The following is a 15,747-nucleotide window of genomic DNA, read 5'->3' on the forward strand; positions in this document are numbered from 1 at the left end:
GGTGGTCGCATCTCCTCTGCGTTCTCTCAGGCTTCTGCCTACAAACAAAAGTGCTAAGACATCACTGGGGGAAACTTCTTCTTCTCTTCATCGACCAGGTTAAGCCCGTCAACACCCCCCCACGACTGCTATGAAGTGGTGCCTACCTGCAGCTCGGATCTCCTTGTCCAGCAGATCCACAATGTGAAGCTGCTGCTGTTTCTCAGCCTTCTCGCGAGCGTCTCGTTTCCAGGGGGTCGGGCGATAAGGCTGTCGCTGGACGCGAGTTCCTCCTTACTGATGGTGATGTACTGGAGGTCTCGCCTCTCGATGGTCCGAGGCTGCTGCTGCGGCAGTAGCTCCTGATCACGGTTGCCCTGCCTACGGAGCCCGGAGATTATCTCACTGAAGAACATCTTAATCATGAAGGAGAGAAGCTGAGGCTCATTACCGCAGGGTGGGAGCGTTGCTGGGGGGAGGAACGGCTGAGCGCGGCAGGCTTGCCAGCTTCTCTGGTTGGATGGGGGTAGGCTGGGGGTGAGGAGGGGGGTAGGGCTGAGGCGGGGACACAATGCCATCGAGGGCTGGAGGTGTGGGGGAGCATCGAATCCTCCGTTGTTGTGAGGTTGGACGGGCACAACAGGATTGGCCCGGATCTGACCCAGCTTCCTTTCTTGCTCTCTTCTCTTTCTCTCTCTGGAAAACATCACCAATAAAACAGGAAAACTAATTACCGGACGCTTTATACTGTAATTTTAGAGTTAAAACTGTCCACCTCTCCATTAAAGTATCCAAATAAAGGAATGCTACCTCTCCTCCTCCAGACGAGCCTTCTCCTTTCTCATACCAGCGCTGCTGCTCTTCTCGTTTCTTACGGTCCGCTGTTTGCTGGGCGGTGACGGGAGAGATGGCAGAAGGCGGGTGGGGGGAGTGGCAGGTCGGCTGGGGGTCGTAGTGGTCATAGGGGTCGGGGTACGTGGTCGGGTGGCGGCGGTGGTGGAGGGGGCAGGTCAGAGCGGGATGGTGCCTGAGCTGAGTGAGGCTGCATGGCGAGAGGGGCGTTGGGGTCTTCCATCGCCCCGGCCCCGTTTTTTGGTTTGGGGTCTTGTTAGAGGAAGAAGAGGAGGCAGAAAAGTTGAGATGTTCCTGGCTGGATGTGGATGACTCAGAGAGGAGGATACCTGTGGCTGTGGAGCCCAGTGGTCAGGCCCCTCCGATCCCTGGAAGCATACTTTGTGTGTGAGACAGGTGGTTTGCGATTATGGGTAATATATTGACACAAAACAAGCCGAATGTGGTGGTGTGACCAGAATTAATTATCTTATTTGTTCATTCAACAAGGCATTTATGGGCTGGGGACACTGGGACACATCGTTTCCTCCCTGTCATGAATCACAAATTCTGATCGAGACAAATGATATATTAAACTGGCTGGAAAACTAGTGCGACTCAAACACGAGTGAGTCTTAACAGAATGTTCCGCACTCCTGATCATCAAATTAGTGTTTGGCCAGCTCATCTAATATTAAAGAGCAGGAGAACCAAAACAAATAACAAAGACATCATTTGTCGTGACAATATAGTGAATCTAAAATATAAGAAGCAGGAAATCTAAATAATAATGTACAGTGCATCAAAACTGGAGTGCATCCCGTTCCATCGCTAATTTGTCCGCACAGACAAGTGATGTGGCCCCATCTGAGGGTCCAGTCTTTACCTGCAGACCTCTCTGATAGTCCAGATCTCGCCCCTGGCTGTCCAGGTCCCGGAGCTGGTAGTCCTGCTGGTAGTGCTGCTGCAAGCGCTCCTCTGGCCGGAGCCCTCCTGGTGGAGGGTACATATTTCTGAGAAGTGGCCGATGCGCTGAGGAGAGAAGGACAACGCTTGACAAAGCTGTTCCCTATGACGACGCTGTGGATTAGAGAGCCAATCCTGATTTTTGAATCCTGTGCAGCTGCTCTACCTGCATGCTGTTATGGATGTTGTCAACCACAGGGAGGCGCTCTCTGTCCTCCAGGCCCTGCCAGTGTTTGCGAGGGCCCCTGCCCAGGGCCAATGACCCGATCCTGGCTCTTTGAGGCAGGTATGGTGAAATACTCCCTGGGTAGGCTTGGGTGGGGATGGGGTAAGCCTCTGGGCGTGGAGGTGAGGGCTCATCCTGGTGAATTAAAGCAGAGATTATAAAAAAGAACAATAGTGAAGGACACGTTCATGTGTCAGAGAGGTCACTGCTTACATCTGCACAAAGGTTTCCAGTTGAGACGGAGGTGATCTTGGTGCCGGGTCCTTCGGGGTACGCTGCTTTGCCTGCTGGACTCTGGCCCTGATCTAACGGAGCAGAACGCAACGTTTAAAACAGCCTGAGAGGCATTTACACACATACAGGAGGATTAGCCAATCAGAGAACAGCAGAAAGATGCCAACATGCAGACCCTCAGAGGTAGACCAATATTTGCTTTGGCCGCCTCGGGTACTTTTACCATATCAGCATGAGGGGCTGAAAGAATTTCAGAATAATTCTGTTACTTTCCTGCCTGGTTTCGAGTGAATAGTCTCTTTATTTGTACGTTACCATTTATAACTTAAAATAGATGAAAGGACACAAATAATCTGGTTCAGCTGATAAAGAATCATGGAAGTTGTAAAGAAACATTCCTTTTTTAGAACTCATGGTTTTAACAGGAAATAATGTGAAAATACAAAATAGAATACATATAAAGAGAGTTGTTCCGTTTAAAGATAGGTAGATGTTTGGTATGTTAGAAGGGCGTACTGGCAACGTTTGGGCTGGAGCGGTGGTCAGCCCGGTTTTTCAGGAGTCTGTCCTCACTGCTCATCTTCTTTGGTTCTGGGTAGGAATCCCACCGGCCTGCGTCCCCTCCTGAGAAACCGTTCTGCACGGAGTTGTTGTACAACTCAAATCCTTCGCTCTTTGGTCGCAGCTTCCCATTCTTGTCTCGGCCTCGATCAGAAGCTGCATGTGAATAAATGTCAAGATTTTAGAGGTTTAAATTGAGAAAGAAATAAGACAGAAATGGGAATCTGGGCTTGTAGTTTCCTACCAAAGCGTTCACCTCTGGCAGAAATAGACCCGGCCTTTAACTAAATGACCAGTGTTGGCAGTTCTTTTTCTTTTACTGCCTTACAAAAACTTAATGAAGTGATTTCTGGCAGACGGGAGCCATCAAACTCCCAGGGCCAAGACCAGCCCTGCCAGAAGCCTTTTTAATAAATTTAAGGTGACATTCCTCAGCCAAAGATGAACGCAACTCTTGTAAATCTCATGTTTGTGTGCTGGTGATAACCACACGCAACTAAACACACCCACACACATCTGGCCGGGGCCACAAACACTCTTTACATTCTTCCGTCTGCAGGCTACATTTTGCTCCCGACACAGAAAACAACAAGGACACGCTGAGCAATTCTCTTCGTTCATGTACACACACACACACACACACATGTACAATGCAGATATTAAACTGATAAAAATATGCAAGAAATGTGGAATGTATCATATTGCATGGCTTGTAGAATGATTTTAAGATGTCCGTATTAGTCTTAAACAGAAGGATATTCTCTGTAATAATATTCAATCAAATCGTTTCTTGAACAGAACAATTGTTCTCCTCTTTAATAAACTCATCCATGCTGTTGATTTAATGTTTGGTCGGGTTTAAAACGTAAAGCTTCAGCAGACGTTGGGTCTAAACATTGTGAGAGAGTGTGTGAAGAATGTGCTCACATCTTTGCATCATGGGGCTGGGCTGGTTGAGGAGTGTAGCCAGCCCATGATAGATGGCTCCCTGCTTGGCCACCTCCAGAGTCACAACGGAGCCTGTCCTCGTCATCAGCTCTGCTGCCCTGAACACACACACACACACACACACACACACATGACCCCTCTGGGTGATGAAGTGGACCCGCTGGGCTTTAATTCTGCCCTAGTACGATGACAGGACAGGCTTTTCTGCAGGCACAGGTTCACAGGACCTTTTCTAATCCTCTAAATAGCAGAAGGGCAGATCACATTAGGTAATCCACCCTGTGTTTTTGATTGGATGCGACTGGAGGCAACATTAGTGCAACTCCCTGGAAACCAGAAATGCGATCCAAACCCGTCGTCAAAAGCATTCAAAGATGTGCGGTCACGATTTGAAAGGCTACAAATCTAAAATAATCTTCAACCTGTCTGTGGGAGGAAGAGAGAAGAGCACCAGTACCATCAGATGGTACCAGATGGTTGATGTTCTGTTGATGCATTCAGATACGATCAAGTCCTCCCAACCGTGTAACTATAAACTGGAGTGGTGAAGCCATTTGTCCGTCCATCCAGTTCAACTGGCTGCTCCAACACAAAGCAAGCCAGCACACGCTGCAAAAGGAACTGAATCTCTCCAAACACACCCTCCCTGCACGACCGCCGTGCGGCTCCGCACATGCTGGAGAGAGCTTCAGAAGGTCGGATCATACAAGGAAGCAGAAACTGTTCGTGACCCTGGTTTGCAAGATGTGGTTATCTGAGGTCAGGAACATGATACTGCTGAAATATCTGTAACGCTCACAAAAGAACACGGGTGCACTTTAATCTGCCCTCACGCAGCAGATGATAAATCCACTGTGACGTTATTGCAGTTTTCACAGCTTCAAATGTCACTTCTGTCACATTAACGCTGCCAATAACAACAGAAAGAACCTTTTTTGTTTTTTTGTTTTTTTACAATGAAAGCACAAACAGGATGACTGTTACCTCTCTTGTGACAGGCCAACCAGGCTGCGTCCGTCCACGCTCAACAACTGGTCACCTGCAGCCAAGCGGCCGTCCTGGAGAACACAAACAGAACGGGTCAGGCGTGTCCCAGGTCTCTGCCAAGATGCAGCGTTCTCTGTGGGAACCCACCACGTCAGCAGCTCCTCCTTTGACGACCGACTTGATGTAGATGCCCAGTTTCTCCTGACCAGCACCCTGGAAGCACAAACACAGAGCTGGAACCACTGCTTCGCCAACACACAACGCTGATTTAAACGAGGTTGGACAACGAGCGGCTGGAGGATGTTCCAAGAACATCAACAATTGGCTTAAAAATGGAGAGAAACGCCGCTGGATCAAAACACCCAGAGACCCCACATGCACGCAGAGTACGGAGGTAAGATCAGCATCACGTAACGCTGGACGTCTGGCACACAGTCAAACATAGCATCATCTGGAATGGGAAAACATACATTTACACACCACCTCCACTTTAGTGTTGACACTGAACACTGAGGCCGACTTTGTTTTCTGAATACCAGACGTCTTTCATCCCAGATAAGAAGTTCACCGAGATGTCAAACTAGAACCTTTCAGAACAACCAGCAGCTGTCAACCAGAGTTTATCTGTCCTGCAGCCTAATGTAAGATTTATTTGTAGCTGTATTCACTCATCTTTATTCCTGACGCCACAATATTGTTGTGTGAAGGTGGAAACAGCAAACCAGCTGATTGTTCATGGTTAATTCTATGCTGAAGTCGTAGGTCAACAAAAGCCCTGGATAAGAGCAGAAAGCTAGCATCACACGGCTACAGTACCGCCCTCCACACCAGGGATTTCAGCACGTCTATAAAATCCCTCGTAAAAGTGCAGAGTGGCTTTAAAAGACTCTTAATTTCTAGCATCCGTCAGACTGACAACGTGGCACGGTGCGTGTTGTTAAGCCTTTACTACCAAGGGGACAACAAACGCAATGGTGTGACCCAAAACGACCCCGTCTGATTTATAGTCGTGGAACGTAGTTTGTTTTTTTAAACAAATGCAAAAACTACATTTAAAAAAAGGCAAGAAATGCACCCGTAGACCTTCGATTATATGAGGATTATATGTAGAAGGTTTGACTTGAATCAGTTCACTGAAAGTACCGATTCTGGCAGCTAATTAACATTAGCTATAGAATCTTTCAATTTCATTTTTTAAATAATTATTTGCAGTTAAATTAATTAGTGACTTTCCCCCAACAGGAATCAACATGTGAATAAACAGGAACATCAATGTCTTGGTGCATTCAATCACTTAAAACAAAGATCTTTGTGCTACTGTCATCTCATCTGAAATTAATAAGCCCCCGCTTTGATTCCAAAAGCCCATTTTTCAATTTACGTTTAAGAAGATTTATCGTGTTTTTCTCCATTTCATTTCCTCTTCATGTGAACTACAGTATTGCTTTTGTGTCCCGGTGGCTCCGGCAGAGACATTCAGCCCTCCAGCTTCTTCACCCACAACGTTTCGACTGTCTGCGCCCGAGTGAGCGCATGTATATTTCACAATGAGCTTGAATTTTGGACGAGGAGAGCTGTGAATCATTCTGACTGTTTAATGTCCGTTACATTAAAGAACCTCTGTTTCAGCCGGAGTCGCAGCTCTGTGGCTCCATTCTCAACTGGGATCGTGGTGCTGAATCAGGCTTCACATATGAAAGAATGGGAATTTCTCAAGGTCAGAAGAACAGCCAAGGTCATGGGGTGATCTGCAATTATTAGCTCGTTGGTCAGCCAAAATTCATCACAACTGCAGTCAGCAAGATAGCAAATCCATCTGTTGTTTAAAATTAGGACAGACAACGTGTCGAAGTAGAGACATAAGCAAGGAAACTTCTTTTGGACCGAATCTCTTGTGGAGCACCCGTTACTAACGACGGCAGCAGGACCAGAAGGATTCCAGAAGACAGGACACAGATCCCACAGCAATAACACACCCTCAATCACACCTTCTCATTCTGCAGCTGACTCATGCGGAGGACCAAGTCTTCACAGGTGAATGACCCTCACCTGTGTCTGATACAGGAGACCTGCTAATGCAGGCTGGCGACATGGGCACCAAAATTATAGCTTACAACCTAAATCAAATGTCAACTGGCGTTCTGAAGCCTCCTTCTGAGGCTGAGACCACTTATCCTGTAGAGGCAGCTTGAAGACGGTGGTATTTAAAGGCCTTAGAAGCTCCACACAGGTACGAGCAGTCATGAAGAAGACGAGCCGGTGGGAATATTATAAGGAAACTGAAATGTCGTCATTTATGAAATGATGATGTAGAGGAAAACTGCTGGTGAACCGTTACTTTGTTCTAAGTTTGTGCTCAACGATGAGATGGGTCATGAAGGAGCTGCTGAGTAAAAATAAAAAATACAAGTCAGCTTCCAAACAATCTGCAGCTCACTTCGAGTCCAGGAACAGTTTTTCTCTCCTCTCACAAACATGATCATTTGTGCAGATTCTCATGAGCCCAGAGAAGTTGGACTGTTTTCTTCGACACACTGAACATCGACTGCACAAACTCTGGCAGGAAAGCGTGTGTGTGTGTGTGGGGGGGGGGGGGGGGGGGGGGGGGGGGGACATGCATCCTCCCATTGTTTCAGCTCACACAGGGGTAACCCTCTGATGCCATTGTTCCACTTTTACCAGCTAACAAACAAACAAGCCCTTGTGCACAGTACGTGAAACCCTGTGGAACAACATGGACAAAAGTCACCGATGTCTTCGAAGCTCAGGTATTCTCAAAACACGTTCTCAAATGTAGATCTGCTCCGGTTACTGGAGTCACTGGCTTGCAGGAGAACATAAATATTTGGTCTTCCTGTTTCTAAAGAGCAAAGGACAATGAAAAGTTTGCATTTTTGTGTTGTGCAGGTTTTATCCTGTATTAAACATGAGAGAGGACGAGCGTCATGCTATAATCTTCGTACAGCTGGATGTTCTGTTCCAGGTTGACCGGACAGTTGCATGAGTAAACACACCAACACAGGTGGGGGGGGGGATTCCCAGCTGTCCAAATGAAAGCTGGAAGCCTGGGAATTCAACGCCTCAACAAGCACAATGCTACAAACAACAAAAACAGGTGTGGGTTCTACAGACGTAGAGCTTCTAGTCTTACATGATACCGTCATCTCTGCAAACACACGTGCAATAGCAACAACTTAATCTATTTCTAACCCAAATGCTGATTAAAACACTTTAAAAACATATTTCTAAATGCTGATTTACTGCAGTCAAGACCAGATGAGGCTGTGCCCAAAATCCACCTGTCTGTTTTAACTGTGTGTCCTGGTGTGTACCCAAGCTTAACCATTAGCCAAATGACCCTGGAACCAAAGAAAAAGTGACAAACTGCACATTACAGAACCGGTCTCTGATCCACTAACGCTTCAGGTTACGCCAAAGCACCTTTAAGCGATCACAAGATTTGAAGAAATGGAGACAAAAGTGTCACAATGTGAGGACGGCATGACAAACTCAGCCTCACCTGTTGTCCCCGTACAGAGAAACACACGCATATTTGGATTTAAATAAATGGGATCGTCAACAAATCAGAGAGAAAAGTAAGAGTTTACCTGTTCTTTCCGTCCCACCACAGAAAACCACATGTTTGAGCTGCTCCTCGATGCTGCTCCCACGTTAATGTCCAGACTGGGACACACACACAGCTGCACGCTCCTCCCTTTATCCCTGGGAATGTTGCAACCTGCCAACGTGCGCTGACAAGTCCAAAAACCTCCCAATTACACTGACAGGGAGTAATAATCCATCCAGCCAAACGGGATCTTTACTCCGCTGTGAGCCACTGCGCAGGCTGAGGTAATTCCAGTAAATAACGCTAAAAAAGATGCAGCAAATTCCACGAATGTTTCCGGATACAGATAATCTTCCACGAGCTCCTGACTGCAAACAGTAGGTGAGGCGTCGGCCGGGTCTCCAGCTGGTCAGACTGAGGTGGAGCTACCAGCCGAGCCGACCCGCCTACACACACACACCCACCCACACACACACACACCCCAGCCATGTCCTGTTATATAAGCCAGAATGTGAGCAGCACCATTCCGCTCTACCTGTCGTCTCATCCCACACACACTTCGGCGTCCGCTCTCTTCCTCATCTGCACACAAAGCTCTGAGGTTTCCTCAGCAAGTCCTTCCTTCCCGGGCCGGTCTGCACTCGGCCTCAGAGGAAGACATTTGTCCCAAGCAGGAAACTGAAACCCGACCTCCTGCTCTGGAGGGGAATCTATAGGATCTGGCTTTGGCCTCTAAATACGATGAGCCTGAAATTAAACTGAACAAACAAATTCAGACAAGCAAAGAACACAAATGTGCAAATATTCGAAAGAAGTAAGATCAGGTGGAGCTTTATCTATTCTGATCGGAAACTAAAGAAAATTGGACTTTCTGTTGTCAATCAGCATAATAAATAAGTAATTAGCAGCTGCTGTGCACGACTTAATCGTGTCCTCATGCAGAAACACAGGAAGTAAACGTTGGAGGATTCTATACTGTAATTTTCCAACAGTCTCCCGGGAATACCGATTCTACCCTTTGAAAAGGAGCGAAAACAGGAATCCACGTTCCAACAGATGCTTCTGGAATTGTTTAGTCTGGTGTTGGCGTCGGACTCAACAGTGAAAGCGTCCATTTGGAAAGGCAGCTGTTTCGTTGAGCCTCGTTCATGTAACGCAGAACCAAACATTCCACTCATTTGTGCACTTCCTGTCGCATTAACCACACAATGTTTCAGAAAATACACAGCTTCAAAAGCGGAGGACGTAAACCTGCTGGTGGCGTTTCCTACCTTGGCAGCCACGATGCTGAGGCCCATGCCGTTGTGCTTCTTCAGGGTTACCGTGACAACCTCTGGCTCCTTCCTCATTGGCTAAAAGAGAGAGAGACAGAAAACACAATCTGACTGAAGATGGAACAATGATGCACTTTCAAGCAGCCTCTGAGAAACTCTGCAACTGTTTGGTGCATCGCCTCTGAGACGGTAAAAAGGGGATGAGAGAAGGGAGGGAATAAGGAGGGATGAGGGGAATGGGAAGACCACAGAGGAAGAGAGGTTCCAGTGACCACAGAGAAACCTGTGGTCACTGGAACCAAGTCAAGAATGAAAAACCACATCATGGCTGCACACACGACTCATTTAAGTAGGGCTGGGTGGAGGGAGACAGGCAGACAGGCAGGAAGGCAGACAGGAAGACAGGCAGGCAGGAAGGCAGGCAGGAAGACAGGCAGGAAGACAGGCAGGCAGGAAGGCAGGCAGGAAGACAGGCAGGAAGGCAGACAGGAAGACAGGCAGGCAGGAAGACAGACAGGCAGGCAGGAAGACAGACAGGCAGGAAGACAGACAGGCAGGAAGGCAGGCAGGAAGGAAGACAGGCAGGAAGGCAGGACGGCAGGAAGACAGACAGGCAGGCAGGAAGACAGACAGTTCTGCCAAAGTTTGGGGTAAAGGAAAGCACTAAATAATGTGCTGATACTGGCGATAGAAAAGCCGGCTGAAGCTAACGTGTTGTGTAGATTTTTATTTCTAATTTCATATCAGTTCATTACTCAGCAAACTGTTAGTACATCCAGTCCAGAACCAGAACCAGAACCAACAAGACAACTGCAGGCAGAATTACGATGTTGTAGCTGCACTGTGTCTGGAGCCTCACGAGAAGAGAACGTATGTTAAATATGGCCACATCGGTACGGTTCAACTCCCTACAGAGATGGTTTCATAAGGCTTTCACTCTAAAGGAGCTTCATGCCTCCGGGGAAATGTGCTGCTGAATAAAAGCAGTCCTACAAAACTACAATTCTTCTTTTTAAAGATCAAAGTTGACTTTGAACTTTTGCCTTTATAATAGGCAGCTGCTACGGAATGGAAATTCTGTATAAGGTTACTTTTTTAATGGCCAACCATTTGTTTCAGACGTAAACATTCGTGTGGATACGTGTCAGTATAATTTAGCCGGACGTTAACGTGCAACACCCCCATTTCTAACGTTTACTTCAAATAACTTCAAATGTGAAGCCTTAGATCCACTCTCCATCAAATCCACTGCAATTACACAAAGCAGAGGCCTCAACCCTTCTAGTCTGCCTAAATACGCCACTTATCAAACAGCGCACGCGTGTGTGTGTGTGTGTGTGTGTGTGTGTGTGTGGTCTCAGTTCAAGGACCATGATTACATTGACTTCAAAAGGGGGCCATTTACTTTTCATAACATGGCTCCTCCACACGCACACTCAGACAGACGGGCTCACAAAGGCAAGTTAATCAACAGCAATCACACAAAAAATTAAGTGTGAGGCTGGAAAAGAAAATTATAGACCACTTTTATTGTAAATTTCTACCACCAGCAGCCAAAGACGCACACTTTAGTTGCACTATAATTGAGCCGTTTGTCACAGCTCTCAGGTTTCAGGCTTCAGACCAAACGGAGGCATCTCTCTTTATTTATCTCTCTTCACCGTGTCTACAGAAACACGGCTCCTTCTCTGGTTGTGTCATTCACAATTTTTACCCACGACAAATTAAATTTTGCCACGTCAGGACCAGACGTGTTAAACTGCAATGTTGCTGTAGAACAGAATACCAGAAGGTGAAGTCATGCACTCCCACACATCCCATCTACACCCAGATCTCCTATAAATAGTCAAAATGCACCAGTCATGGAGTCATACTGTCTCCTGCTCATTTTCCCTTCAGCAATTTTACCTTTTTTAGTCATGAAATTCACCTGGAACCTGCTTTGTGTTTTCTTCCTCTCTTCTGTTGACCACCAGAGCTCATGGGCAAACTTCCTTAAATCCATTATCATAAAGGACACTTGGGAGAGGGTCAAGGGAAGCAAAGGCAGCTTCACCTTCAGGTCACTTTGCATCTATTTTTGTGGCTATAACGTATGTCCTCACTTCCACTGCCTCAGTTGTCAGTTCTACTGTATATTTCATGACCCGACTCCATGAGCATTAGCCTCAGCATTATTGGCCTGCCCAAAATTCTTAGTGGCACCTATACACACACACACACACACACACACACACACACCTTTGGAGAGTGACAGAGTGCATGTGCATTAACGTCCTACCATCTCAGAGCTGTCAGCAGCAGAGAAGTGGCTGTCACAGTTAGCTCCCTCAAAGTGGACGGTCCAGGTACCAGGCGAGCGCGGGTGGGGCACCAACCTGCAAAACCCTGGCAGACGAAGGCACTCGTGTTGACCCTGAGAATGCTGGCTTTGGACGTCTTTTTGGACCTTTTGGTAATCATCACTGTGGCTTTACCTCTCTGCAGCAGAGGATCCAGGAAGTCCTGCAGCCCGTTAGGAACACTGCGCACCACATCGCAGGAGTAGCCATCCTCAGGAAGGAGAAAGGGAAGCTGAAGATCTGGGTCCTCCTCCAACTGAACCTCTCTTCCATCACTCCGTGCCAGCTCATCGGCCGTGTTTTCTGCTACTGCCACCACGTGGTCTATGAGTTCCTGCAAATATGGACACAACACGCATGTCAGAGGGCCACAAGATTCACTTGGAACAATAATCTGGAGATGAATGGGTGCATTTATCTCACCGGTGGGATGTAAGGCTCATCTGGAGCACAATGGTAGTTGGTCATGAGGGCATGAAGCTGTAGTGAGTTGAGCTTAAAACAGGTGTTGTGGATGTTCTGCACATCTTGCATGGAGTACTTGTCCATGGTGAGCAGCGTTGTAGCCTGGAGGACACAAAAAAAAACGCTTGCATATCTTCCTTTAACCACATTCCGTTTGGATATGCTACAGGTCAGCCATTCAAATGAGTAAATGAATCACCACACACATATCTGACCGACATTTAAACAAGAACAGGCTTACCTGCACGATCCGACTGAGGTGGCAGTCAGCGGCGAGCTCCAGGCCCTGTTTCTCTGCCCAGGCCTCAATGTGGCTGAGCTGCTGCCGGAGGATCGCCCCCCAGTAGTGGCAGCACAGGCCCGACTCTTTGTCCGTCACCAGCTTGTTGAAGAGCCACATGTTGATGAAATGGAAGAGTTGCGAGAAGAGCTGGATGGTTAGAGCAGCATTGACCCGACAGCGCCGCAGTAAGGACATTGCTCCTGTCAGGGTGTGCAAGACATCCTCTGGAAGACAACCAGGCAGCAGACATGGAAGGGTGAGTGCACACATGCCATTTACCAGGCTTAATAAAATGTTCGGCCATTTCAGAGCCCACAGGAGGCTGAAAACAGGATGTAGTAAACGTGTATTTTACCAATTTTGGGTCTCTGTGGATTATGTTCCTCGGGATCGTCCAGAAAAGCTGGCATGTAGTTGTTCAGATCAGCCTGGAGACAATGAACCAAGTACCTACACCCACATATGAAAGCTGGTTGAAAGCAACAGGTTTCCACATCAAACTACAGTAAAACATCCATCAGTTAGGCCTCTAAGAAAAAGCCTTTTTTAAACAGTAAATTATGTGTCATTATAAATCTTCCATGATTTTATAGGGAAAAGCTTTCAGAAAAAGGCAACATCAAGGCAGACTGACTTGAAAGCCATCTGAACCAGATGGGCCAGGATGTCCTGGGCGTCCAGCGTCACACGGTTCAGGTCTCTGTCCTGCTTGATGAAGTTGAGCAGCTCGGAGGCATTGGCCATCCAGAAAGCCAGCGCTCCTGCAATATTCTTCTGCTTCTGTATCACCCCAATCACAGCCGCCCGCACGCACAACCACACCAAGAAACACAAAATAAGAAGATGTTAGTGCAACAGGACAATGCTAGAGATGAAATGTCAATAACACTAAGGTTTCTGTTGAAGTGGCAGCCAGAAACAGCGATTGTTATAATCGGGATAGACTCGGGCCCGGCCCACCCTCCCATCTTAGTGCAGAGAAGAAGTGTGGTCATTAATATCACTGTTAACAAGGCACTTGATCAATTTCTCAAGTTTTCAGATATTCAATTACATCAATCAGCAAACATGTGAGATAAAAATGACCACCCTGTGTTTGTCGTCACAGACCCAACTCCTCCTGGTCACCAGCTTCCTCCACTAACAAGGTGACTGGATATATTAGACCTCTCGGTCTCTCACAAGACACGTGGACGTACATGATGGAGTCTTCATGTGCCAGCTAGCAAGTTTAGCCTCTGTAGCTGCTGACTCCAGTTATGGTGGAGATGTATTCTTTATTAAATCTATTGCCCTTAAACTATCAAAATACTACATTTTGCAGCAATATAAAACTGCTGAACGACGTGTGGAGATTTTGACTCCATAGCTGCTAATTGCATGTTTGTAAATTGGCCTTTTTGTAGACTAGATTTTAAAAACTGCCAAATGAATATAACCAAAATAATAAATATGTCAAGAAGAGGTTGGTAGTAAAATAAGGAGACCCAAATGAGTGATTGAGTGACTCTCAATGCTCCATATGTCAGCCCACAGTCCAGCTGTGTGAGTGTAAGAACATCAGGAGGACAGTTTGGTGCCTGAGGAGATGACTGATTAATGTCCCACGCCAGAGAAGCTCATCTATCCCCACCTTGAAAAATGTCAAATACAAAACAAAATAACTTTTATTCACGTTAGCCTGAGAATGAGAAATGGAGCCAAGAGCATCCAAAACAAACCAGATAACAACACTGAGCAAACATGAAGAACACAGCTGGTCGAACACATTCGACTCCAGAACAGGTGAACGAAGCACAGGTGTTTCAGAGGGATGCAACATGTCTGTTATCCACACTGTTGAGCAGGAAACGCAGGATGTGTCAAACAAAACGGGTGCCACAATTAAAGATGGAGCAATGATGGACAAGTGCGGTTGCTTTGGCTTTGCTCGCTTTGGTTCGGGTTTTTTTCTTGTTTTAGTACCAGGCAGGTCCAGGAAGCTGAATGGAATTAGTTGGTTGGACGTGGCTGTGGTTTCTTAGTGTTCCAGCTGTGGGAGGATGTGTTATTGTGGCTTTATTTAAGTTTCTGTTAGAATGGAGTGAAAGAAGCAGCAGCAACAATGAAAGGTTGGCCAAAACATTAGAAAAAAGCCGTCGCAAGTAGAAGTTGGACATACAGAGGGTCGTTAAGAGACTGGCAAGGATGAGCAACACGTTTCTACATGAAAGAAATCCTTTGGAATTTAGGGGTTTTTTGGCTAAAGAATCAAAATGTTAAATCTACTTGCAATATTCCAGTGTTGTGGCTGAGCTACAGCTTTTTACACAGGAGTCAATCCTGATTCTGAGAACAAGTCCAACTGATCAAATAAGAGTCTGATTCATGGGAACCTTCTTCTAATATTCTGACAAATATACTCACACAAGTCAACTAAAGTTACCGTGAGTCAGTGAAACAAGTCCTAGTCACAGGGCCCATAGAGGGCACTCATTTTAATCACTCCTACAAATAAGCCAGTTTGAAGTACCTTTGACTAAAAAAAATAATTAAAAAATCAAGAGTTGGACTGGAATCAATCAACAAAACTACTTCATACCTAAATATGTATTTTCAGCAGAAAAAAAAGAGGATTTTGTGGTGTAGTTACACTTGAAAGGCCTAAAAACTACTCTATCCCCTCCCTTTTAGCTCCGCTATGCAATATTGAGTCCACTGAAATGTCAAACTTGATATTTTATCCATTTCACCCAAACCAGGACAAAGAGAAAGAAAGAATGGAGGTAGACGCGTCTGTAGCAGCCATATCGTGATGTGCTATTGTGCTATCCTACCTGATCCCCTTCAGGAATCTCCTGGATGGAAGGAGGGAGAGGAAGAGGAGGTAGAGCAGGAAGAGGACACATTCACAGGACAGAGAGAGAACACGTCAACAGCTACAGTATGGACACAGCTATGTAACACACGTACAAACTTTGACACACTCATGAACCAGTTGAAGAACATAACTGATGGATGTCGGCTGAAAACAACATGGGGTAATTAATTATTACAGGACTTCTGTTTGTGATTAAACCTCAAATGGGACAAAGAAGAAGCAA

General features: G+C 46.4%; 1 protein-coding gene across 1 annotated transcript in view; it reads right to left on the bottom strand.

Moving 5' to 3' along the window:
• Positions 1-26: 26 nt before the first annotated feature.
• Positions 27-15,747, bottom strand: part of afdna (afadin, adherens junction formation factor a) — a 38,544-nt gene continuing 22,823 nt past the window's right edge. The window contains exons 16-35 of the mRNA XM_029850020.1: positions 15,481-15,501; positions 13,299-13,444; positions 13,020-13,114; positions 12,623-12,888; positions 12,340-12,483; positions 12,052-12,250; positions 11,856-11,962; positions 9,572-9,652; positions 4,880-4,945; positions 4,730-4,803; positions 3,725-3,843; positions 2,753-2,953; positions 2,216-2,307; positions 1,943-2,137; positions 1,697-1,842; positions 1,161-1,200; positions 790-1,083; positions 431-675; positions 147-360; positions 27-38 (exon numbers count right to left, since the gene is read on the bottom strand). Coding sequence (XP_029705880.1) covers positions 27-38; positions 147-360; positions 431-675; positions 790-1,083; positions 1,161-1,200; positions 1,697-1,842; positions 1,943-2,137; positions 2,216-2,307; positions 2,753-2,953; positions 3,725-3,843; positions 4,730-4,803; positions 4,880-4,945; positions 9,572-9,652; positions 11,856-11,962; positions 12,052-12,250; positions 12,340-12,483; positions 12,623-12,888; positions 13,020-13,114; positions 13,299-13,444; positions 15,481-15,501 — 2,757 coding nt within the window. The remainder of the gene's footprint in view (positions 39-146; positions 361-430; positions 676-789; positions 1,084-1,160; positions 1,201-1,696; positions 1,843-1,942; positions 2,138-2,215; positions 2,308-2,752; positions 2,954-3,724; positions 3,844-4,729; positions 4,804-4,879; positions 4,946-9,571; positions 9,653-11,855; positions 11,963-12,051; positions 12,251-12,339; positions 12,484-12,622; positions 12,889-13,019; positions 13,115-13,298; positions 13,445-15,480; positions 15,502-15,747) is intronic.

This window comes from Takifugu rubripes, chromosome 16 (assembly GCF_901000725.2).
Source record: "Takifugu rubripes chromosome 16, fTakRub1.2, whole genome shotgun sequence".
NCBI classification, from domain to species: domain Eukaryota; kingdom Metazoa; phylum Chordata; class Actinopteri; order Tetraodontiformes; family Tetraodontidae; genus Takifugu; species Takifugu rubripes.